This window comes from Dromiciops gliroides, chromosome 3 (assembly GCF_019393635.1).
Source record: "Dromiciops gliroides isolate mDroGli1 chromosome 3, mDroGli1.pri, whole genome shotgun sequence".
In the NCBI taxonomy this organism is placed as follows: Eukaryota; Metazoa; Chordata; class Mammalia; order Microbiotheria; family Microbiotheriidae; genus Dromiciops; species Dromiciops gliroides.
In genome coordinates this window covers 596,023,210-596,033,458 of record NC_057863.1, presented here as the reverse complement: position 1 = coordinate 596,033,458, position 10,249 = coordinate 596,023,210, and the positions used below count along the sequence as shown (strand labels likewise).

The 10,249-nt window shown below is 44.2% G+C and overlaps 1 protein-coding gene across 1 annotated transcript in view; it reads right to left on the bottom strand.

Moving 5' to 3' along the window:
• Positions 1-2,345: 2,345 nt before the first annotated feature.
• Positions 2,346-10,249, bottom strand: part of KPNA6 (karyopherin subunit alpha 6) — a 56,493-nt gene continuing 48,589 nt past the window's right edge. The window contains exons 10-14 of the mRNA XM_043992211.1: positions 6,855-6,933; positions 6,504-6,629; positions 5,999-6,126; positions 4,932-5,110; positions 2,346-3,068 (exon numbers count right to left, since the gene is read on the bottom strand). Coding sequence (XP_043848146.1) covers positions 2,881-3,068; positions 4,932-5,110; positions 5,999-6,126; positions 6,504-6,629; positions 6,855-6,933 — 700 coding nt within the window. The 3' untranslated portion in view covers positions 2,346-2,880. The remainder of the gene's footprint in view (positions 3,069-4,931; positions 5,111-5,998; positions 6,127-6,503; positions 6,630-6,854; positions 6,934-10,249) is intronic.

The following is a 10,249-nucleotide window of genomic DNA, read 5'->3' as shown; positions in this document are numbered from 1 at the left end:
CAAGAAGAGCTGAGAACTATCAGAAGAAGGTGTCCACCAAGCGAGGCACAAACTAAACCAAAGGAACCTCCTCTTCTCTGGTTTGGGGAGCACACTAAGGGGTGAGGAGAGACTGAAGATGGAGTCATTATCTCCACAAGGTAGAGAAGCATGAGTACAGCTGGAAACCAGAGAAAAGCCTCACAAAGCCAATTTGCAGTCAGTGTTTCCCAAGCAATGGCCCCAGCGTCACACGAATCCCTGCTGTCTGGACCACTGGGCTCACAGGTAGATGTGTTCTGAAGTTCCAAGATGAGGGGTGTTTTAATAACAAGGCATTTCAGAGACCGAGAAGCTGCTCAACACAGATTTGTCTGAAATACTGTCACTCTTCAGGTCAAAAAACACAATAAAAAAGTTTCTCTCTTAATTTGAGGAAAGGTAATCTTGTGAATGACATGGGGGCGGGGGTGGGGGAGAGAAAACGCTCGCTGAAATAGAGTGTTCCAGTCATCTTACCTTCTGGGGAACTGGGCAGTCATAGCCAGGCTTCCAGGGCTGGATTCCGTAAGAGCACATAGTTCACCGGTTTATAAAAGGGTAGGGAAATCTTTGATATGTGCCTCTTATCTCCAGCTGTCAGCGTAACAGCTTCTAGATAGTGCTAGAGTCTGATGTATCTTGGGGTAAGGAGAGGGAAGAAGGAGGCAAGGAAGAGAGCCAAAGTCCCTGTAAAATGTGACAGGAAGGACACATGGATTCTCGTTGGCCTTCCTGGGTCAAGATAGCAGGTGCTTTGTTGCCTAACAGGTCCTGGGGAAACAGGAGATGTACAGAACTCTATGACGATGGTCTTAGGTTCAAAATCAACAAAAATGGCCAATCTGTGCACAAGTATCCTTTGTTCTTCTTCAAAGTGGGAAAAGATAAAGATTTGAGAGGGTGTTTATTTTGACCAACTAAATGGAAGACAGACTTGCTCTGCTTAGCTGTCACCTGCCCTTGCTGTGATACAGCCTGACAGAGGCTGGAGCCTCCTAAGCCCTTCCCTAAGGACCTGGTTCCCTACCTTCACTATTTCCAAGAGTCACTTGGTCAGCAGCAAACGTTTCCTATTTGTAGCTCTAGGCAAAGAAACAAAGTTTATACCTTGGGGAGTAAAGGGGCAACTGTTCCTTGGGATGAATTCTAGGTGCAAAGTGCACAAAGAGGCCTGGAGAATGGCACAGCCATACCATACCATGTCAATACCAGAATGATGCTGGAAGAACCTGGAGGAAAACTCCCACCTTCTCTGCCTCACCACTCCAAGGAGGGCTGGGGCTCGGTCACTGTATGGTTGGGGGTGGGTGTGTCACCTGAGTCATCAGATGCTAACTGTAGCCAGGCTTGGTGGAGATCTCTCTGACCCCAGGGTTACTAAGAGTCCAGCAGCAGAAAAACAGAGCACATTCTCGACTTCTCGGCCCTTTTGTTTACAACCCCTTAGTCACCTTCATGTGCTTGGCTAGGTGGAGATCCTGCGCTGGCTCATGCCTGATCTGGATTGGAACCTATCTTGTTGGAGAGGGAGATACCGTCTCCAGGCTCGTCTGCCTCACAGCACCCTATTTATGGAAATGACGACAGCTCATAGATCTGTTTCTTCCCCAAACCAATTAAGACTCACCTACCTAATATATAGAATATAAAAAATACAGAGCTTTGACATTCTCTCCATTGTAAGTAAAATGAACATGATCCAGCTGTGGAGAAGGAGCAGGAAAGACTAAAGACACAAGTCTCGGGCGATCCCGACATGTGTTGCCATCCCTGCATTCCCTCTGTGGGAAACCAGACTGAGGCCTGTTCCTTTCCCCCAGTAAAGGAGAGAGACCAACCCCTGCCATGGACTGAGGAGAAAATGCTGCCACGTCAGGGCAGGTCCCACCGCTGAGGGGGAGTTTCAAGTAAACAATGAAGTTGGGGGTGCACCATTTTGATAGCTGGGTGGAGGGAGTTTTGGAAAAGCAGGATCAGTAGCTACATCTGGGTCTTTCCACCTAAGGGCCTGTACCATCCCCTTCCCTGAGGCCCACCTTATAACCACAAGGTGGGCCCATCTTCCACACCAGGTACAGTGGGACTGGCTCCCCAACAGGCCCCCCAACCTTGGGGAGGCAGAAAGACAGAAGGGAAGGCAACCAGGATGTTAACATCACAGCAGTTTTCCCTCTTGCCATAGTGTGCCAGCCACAGGTGGGAGACAGCTTTTGAGAGGGGAACACCCTACTCTAAGAGACCCAAGGATGTTCCTGAAATGCCAGGAGGAATTCTAATACGAGTAAAATGTGCAAAAGGAAAAAGAAAAAGCTTCAATGACTCAATCCAAGTATTCAGGATTAATATTCCATCAGAGCATGAACACTTTTTTTGGGGGGGGATCCTGTCCCTCCCCTCTACCTTCTCCCCCCACCCCCCACTGGAATATTCCATCTGCTCAAGTACCCGAAGTAAGACTGACACAGCCTGGGGCAGGGGCCAGGGAGGGAGAAAGGGAAAGAGGAAGAGAAAAATCACCACAAAAGAAAAAAAAAGGTGCAAATTGGTTACCTCAGTCCTCCCTTTTCCACCCTGGGCTCCTGGGTTAGACAGGTATGCAGCAAAAATATGGTGGGTAAGGAGGAAAAACAAGCCTCCTTCTCTCCACGAAAGCAAAGCCTTGGCCTTGGCCTGTCCTCAAAGGGGCCTCCTGGGAAGGGAGGGAGGGAGGGGGCAGCAAGGGCAGTCTCCAGGGTTGGGGCAGGGAGCCTGGCGCCCCTCCCTGCTGCCACTGCCGCCACCACCACTGCCAAGGACTGTATGGGCCAGTCTGTGGTGCTCTCCTCTCTTTTCCCTCCCCTCCCCTCCCCTGGGCAGGCATTATAGTTGGAAGCCCTCCATGGGGGCCTCAGGCTGCTGAAAGATGAACTGCTGCTGCGTCTCATCCACCCGAGGAGTCAGACCTGTGTCTTCATCTTCCACGCCAAAGTAGTGCTCAATGAGGTCAAAGGCCTTCTGGTAAATCTCTTGGTTTTCATGGCTCTGGAGAAACTCAATCTTGTCCAAGCCTGGGGGGGTGGAGGAAAGAGAAGTGGAAGGAGTGATCTCCAACTGAACAGAAACCCCAGACTCCCAGGCTAGAAGGCACTCGGAGGTCCTAAACATGCTTAGGAAGAGCTTCCATGCTACCCCCCCCCTCCAGTTCTGCATCCAAGTGTCATCCCATCCCCAGCTGTAAAAGTCAGCAAGTTTTCCCGGACTGCAGCCAAGGCTGTCTCTGGGTGTCTCTGCTCAGCATGCTGATGTCCACCCTGGGGACAAGCAGAATGAGTCTAGAACTTCGTCCACATGACAAAACTTCCATGTACATCCAGTGCCCCTTAGATTTCTTCTCCTCCAGACTAAGGACCCCTGGTGTTTCTAACAGATCTCCATAAGACAGTCTCCAAGCTGCTCATAAACAGTGGCATTTTTTAAATGGACCCAGAAACAGCCAATTCTCCAGAGCGGGGACAAGCAGGGCAAAGGGCAGGCGGCAGAGCATGGGCCTCCCTCAAGCTGGACATTGTGTGTCTCAAGGGGAATAGGGGAATTTGGGCACATGCTGCCTCTGGCCTACAAGGGCCTGCTATGCTTTTATCCCTGAAGGGGAATAACTCTCCTATATAAATTCTTCCTAGATTAAGAAGGTGGTTGGGGGGCCTGTTGGGGAGCCAGTCCCACTGTACCTGGTGTGGAAGATGGGCCCACCTTGTGGTTACAAGGTGGGCCTCAGGGAAGGGGATGGTACAGGGTTGTGGTCCCCAGGCATGAACTATTTATTTTCTCACCTTCCTTCAAAGTACATCCACATTGATACATTATCTTGGCATTAAAAAAATTCATGCCATATATTTTTCTTTATTTATTAATTTGAGAAGACAGAAGCCATATTTCCAAGATTGGCAACCACTGCCAGAACTTAAAAAATGGTTCCTCCTGGGGCTTTTCTGATTTCTGCCCACCCTGAAAAGAGCCACATTCAGAATTCCCTAAGACCCAAATAACATTTACTAGATGGATGAGCCCTGATAAAGAATTCCCCTAGAGTCTAGAAAAGTCACCCATACCTTACCCATGGAGGTGATGGAAATCTGGAGGAGTATTAGGGCAGAAGCAATGGGATACAGGGAAAGAAGGCTGAACTGGGAGTTCAGACTGGGTTCTAGTCCTGGCTCTGAAACTTATTAGCCAAGTGACCCTGGGCAAGTCACTTTACTATCTGAGCCTCATTACTGCTTATTACAGATAAAAACTACCCACCTCCCAAGGCTGCTGTGAGGAAAGTATTTGGTAAATATGAACGAGCTATAGGAAGTAATCTATCATTAACACAACTTATTAGCTATGTGACACTAGGCAACTGTTAAGGGTTAAAATTCTAGCTAAACTGTCTAAAATATCTAATGAGTGGTCGCCAATCAATTACAAGCTTTAGCAAGAGTTAGACTTTTAAGCATTTATTAAGGAGAATAAGAGTTTGGTAAAGAGAGAGAAAAAGGCCTAGATTCCTATCTATTAAAGGGAGAGCACATTTCTAGCTCCCTTCTCCGCCAGCGTCCAAAGGAAAGAGAGCGAGACTGAGCGCCAGTCTCTTCCTTCCTCCTCCCACTAGCCCGCGACACTTCCTGACTCCTGGTCTTGCCCTCAAAGACCTTCCCTTCATGGGCAGAACTCTTCTACAGTAAGTCTCCAGCAGGTGGCGTTATTCCAATCGTTACACAACACTGCCTCTTTCTGAGCTGGTTTCTTCTTTTGTTTAAAAAAAAAAAGTGTGTGCATATAAACGCACCCCTCCCCCTCCAGTGTTAGAAGAAACAAGTGAAAATACTAAATACAAAGCCTTTAAGAGTCATATTAAAGGAGGGGGAATGCCTAGAAATACCACCTACCATAAGCTTCTTCAATGAGGCTACAGTAGGGGTTGGCCCCTGTGCCTGTCCGCTTAGCCTCTTGCTCACCCAACCGTAGGATGTTTTCCAGGCCATTGAGGGCAACCTGCACGATCTTAGAGTCCATCACAGTCAGCAAGTCACACAGAGGTTTGATGCAACCCAAAGTAACCAGATACCTGGGAGTCAATGGTAAGGCAAATGCCATTGGTTAACACGTGTCAATACACCACAAGTTTTTGGCTTATGGGTCTCCCGAGCCCCTAAAATTCCCCATGGAAGGTTAGATTCCCGACTCATCATGGAAAGGTAGTGTGCCAACTTCAGTGACAACTCTCAATTATCTGTGAGGTAACTTGGTCTCTCTTTTGCCCCACTAAGTCCACCCAGATTGTCACTAACTCCTTTCTGGGCCGCTTCTTTGGCCACTTCACAAGGTGTGTTGTAAGAATACAAAAGAGGGGCAGCTAGGTGGTGCAGTGGATAAAATCCTGGCCCTGGATTCAGGAGGACCTTAGTTCAAATCCTGCCTCAGACACTTGACACTTACTAGCTGTGTGACCCTGGGCAAGTCACTTAATCCTCACTGCCCAAAAAAACCTCCCAAAACCAAAAAACAAAAGAGCATCTGCAGCTGTCCAAGACAGGCATACTGCACGACTTCAGCTTGTTGGATAATATCTAAGCTAAATATAAAGTATATTTTCCATCCATTATTGTGAAACTGATCTTTTTTAAACTTCCATCTCTTTGTAGCCTAAGTCCAAAAGATGAGAAATATTGAACATCGGAGGCAAGTATTTGAGGTCACTGGGAAAGCAGTGGCAGGTTCTGCCATCTCTAGTGGGAGTAATTCCAGGGTTCCCAAGAAAATCCAGCTTGCTCTCCATTACTGTTGAGCTACAGTGGAGGAGGGACTTCCCAGACAATGGCAGCTTGGAGGTGTGTGTTCATGTGATGTCAAATGGCTATAGTGGAGGGTGCTGTCTAGTGACTGAGGGCAGGAGGAGACGTGGGGGGGTGGGGGAGAGAAGGGGAGGGTCACAGGGAAGGGGTGTGCCAAGTACTTCATCTGCTCAGGAGTTCCTCCTGATGTTGCGTTGGTGATGGCCCAGGCAGCTTCTTTCCTTGTGCGGAACTCAGCTTTCTGCAGGATCTCGATCAACACAGGAAAAATATTTGCATCTATGACAGCCTGGAGCAGGGAGAAGAAAGTGGAGTGTGTGGAGGTCGGTGATAGCTCGAGTTAAGGATTTCCCTAATCCCGAGAATGGACAACAGAGCAGAGTCTGCCAATCAGAAGACCTTCATCCCTGGAGATTTTTCCAACTACAGACCCTAGAACCATGGAATCTTAACACAGAAGAAGAGGAGGAGGAACAGAAGAGAACCTGGCTGAATTCTATGCTTTCACCCTGACCTCATGTCTAAGAGTCAAGATGAAGTCCTGCTCTTTGGAAGTAAACACCCGAGAGCCCTCCTTCTTGGACTGCCCACAGAACCAAAGGCTTATGAGAGGCCTGAGGCTACCTCGGGTTGATACTTGAACAAGCATCTGTTTTTCTTCTCTACCTGTATCTGGGCCCTGTTTCCAGCTGTGATGTTTGAAATGGTCCAGCAAGCTTCTTTCCGTATTGACTCCTTGGGACTACTAAGTAAGTGGAGGAGGCAAGGGAGGGCTGAGCAATTGAGAATCACCTGAAGAAGAAAAGTCCAGAGTTAATGCTGGTACCTTATTTAGGAGAGAGATTTGCATCTCTCTAATATTCACAGTAGCCTGGCCTAGGATACAAAGAAATCCCTGGCTCAGGACTCTAGGAGCTGAAATTTGGCAGTAAGATTGTTCTTGTCTGATAGGTCCTGCATTTATAGAGTCTGTGTCCCAGGGGATGCAAGAAGGGGCTGTGTGCTTTTACTCCTTACCTGGGTCTGGATGTCATCACCAGTGACAATGTTGCCCACTGCTCGAAGGGCAGGGGAGGCCACTTTGTAATCATTGTGCCTGCAGAGAAAGGGCAAGCCCCAGAGAGACTAGGTTAGTCTAAGATGAACACCTAAGACACAGCTTGGTTGACTTTAAGGAGTAGAAGAAAAAAATGACTAGAGAATCTTGACTAGAGAAAAAAAGACCTTACAAATCATCTGACTACTTTACTTAAGAGGTGAGGAAACAGGCCTACAATTACTTGATCACTGCAGAGGTAAATAGCTGGGACTGAAATCCAGGTCCTGACTTCAAATCTAATAATCTTTCCACTAAATCAAGTTAACTTCATTAATCAACTAATCTAATTCAAAGGTGACAACAAATCTCATCTACAACATTCCTGTAAGGTCACAGGCTGTTCTATCTCCTGTAACAGGGACTTCATTACACCTATCTAAAAAGCTAAGTTCCTCCCACTTTTTTTGGGGGGGAGGGACAGGGCAATGAGGGTTAAGTGACTTGCCCAGGGTCACACAGCTACTAAGTGTCAAGTGTCTGAGGCCGGATTTGAACTCAGGTCCTCCTGAATCCAGGGCCGGTGCTTTATCCACTGTGCCACCTAGCTGCTCCCGTTCCCCCCCCCCCTTTTATTTTTATTTTTAAAAATCTATTGCCTTTTAAAAATTTTTTTTTTTTTTTTTTGCGGGGCAATGGGGGTTAAGTGACTTGCCCAGGGTCACACAGCTAGTAAGTGTCAAGTATCTGAGGCCGAATTTGAACTCAGGAACTCCTGAATGCAGGGCCAGTGCTTTATCCACTGTGACACCTAGCTGCCCCCATCCCCCCCCTTTTTAAAAAATTTATTTAGTATTTTATTTTTCTCCAATTACATGTAAAAACAATCTTTAACATTCATTTTTAAAACTTTGAACTCATAAAATAGATAATTTTGATTATATACAATTTAAAAGCTTTTGCACAAACAAAACTAGTGTAACCAAAATTATAAGGAAAGCAGAAAACTGGGAAAGAATTTTTGCAACAAGTATCATTGATAACCTTAAAAAATAAGTAATATTTATCTAAAACCATCAGTGAGCATTTTCTGAAATGGGGATAAGCTAGAAGCCTTCCCAATACAATCAGGGGTGAAGCAAGGATGCCCATCATCACCTCTATAATTTAATATTGTACTGGAAATGTTAACTATAGCAATAAGAGAAGAAAAAAATGAAAGGAATTTGAATAATGAGGAAACAAAACTATCACTCTGCAGATGATAGGATGTTGTGTTTAGAAAATCCTACAGAATCAAGTAAAAAAACTACTTCAAATTATTAACAATGTTAGCAAAGTTGCAAGATTCAAAATAAATCCACATAGGGGTGGCTAGATAGCACAGTGGATAGAGCACTGGCCCTGGATTCAGGAGTACCTGAGTTCAAATCTGGCTTCAGACACTTGACACTTACTAGCTGTGTGACCTTGGGCAAGTCACTTAACCCTCATTGCCCCGCAAAAACAAAAACAAAAACAAAATAAATCCACATAAATCATCAGCATTTCTATATATTACCAACAACGAGTCCAGCAACAATAGATAGAAAGAATAATTCCATTTAAAATAACTGTAGACAATAACAATCTTACCTAAGTTAATTTATTTATTTAGTGCTATGCCAATCAAACTATAAAGAATTATTTTATAGAACTGGAAAATATAATAACAAAATTCATCTGGAAGAGCAAAAGGTCAAGGATGTCAAGGGAATCGAAAAAAATACAAAAATACAAAAAATACAAAATAAGATGGTCTAGCAGTACCAGATCTCAAGCTGTATTATAAAGTGGTAATAAAACAATCTGGCACTGCCTAGGAAATAGAGAGGTGGATCAGTGGAAAAGAATAGGTACAAATTATACTACCATAAACAACTAGTGATCTAATATATGATAAATATCCAAGCTTTTGGAACAAAAACTCATTATTTGACAAAAACTACTGGGAAAACTGGAAAAAAGTATGGCAGAAACTAGGTTTGGACCAACATCCCACACCATATACTAAAATAAGATCAAAATGGATTTACACATAAAGGGTGATAGCATAAGCAAATTAAGAGAGCATGGAATAAGTTTATCTGTCAGATTTATGGACTGAGGAAGAATTGAGGACCAAAGATACAGAGAGCAATATAAAATGTAAAATAGATAATTTTGATTATATAAAATTTAAAAGTTTTTGCATACACGCACACGTTTTTGCACAAACAAAACTAACATAACCAAGATTATAAGGGAAGCAGCAGGGCAATGAGGGTTAAGTGACTTGCTCAGGGTCACACAGCTAGTAAGTGTCAAGTGTCTGAGGCCAAATTCTGTGCCACCTAGCTGCCCCCCTGTGGTACATAATTTTAATGAAATATTATTGTGCTATAAGAAGGGACAAGCAGAATGATTTCAGAAAGGTCTGGAAAGACTTACATGAACTGATGTATAGTGAAGTGAGCAGAACTAAGAGAACATTGTTCAGTGACAGCAATATTGTTTGATGAAGAACTGTTTAAGACTTAACCACTCTCAGCAATATGATGATTTAAGACAATCCAAAAGGATTAATGATGAAGCATACTATCCACCTCCAAAGAAAGAACAGATAATTGATTGAACAGACTGAAGCATGCTATTTTTTCACTTTATTTCTTTCATTTTAAAAATTCATTTTCTTCTATGACTTGACTAATATGGTAATGTTTTATATAATTGCACATGTATAACCTGTATCTGAATGCTTACCACCTCAGGGAGGAGGGATGCAATTTAGAACTCAAAACAAAACACAACAAAACTTTGAGCTCCAAATTCTCTCCCTTCTTTCTACTCCCCATTGAGAAGGCAAGCAATTAAATATAGGTTATACATGTACAGTCAGGCTAAATATTTCAATATTATTCATGTTGTGAAAGAAAACAGACAAAAAAGAAACTCAAGAAAAATAAAGAAAGTAGTTCTTTCTTTGGGGATGGACAGCATTTTTCATTGTATATCCTTCAGAGCTGTCTTGGATTTTGTATTGCTGAGAGTAGCTAAGTCGTTCACAACTGATCATCTTACAATATTGCTGCTACTTTGTCCATTTCACTTTGCACCATCTCAGGAAGTCTTTCTAGGTTTTCCTGAGAGCGAGGATGCTACTCATCATCTCTTAGGGCACAATAGTATTACAATCATCAAGATATCACAGTTTGTTCAGCCATTCCTCAATTGATGGGCATCCCCTCCATTTCCAGTTATGGCAAGCTTCCTTTTGGATAGCTCTAACCTCAAAATGAACCAAAATCTGTCTTACCTGCAATTTTAGTCATCATTCTACCCATTTAATAACAGGCAG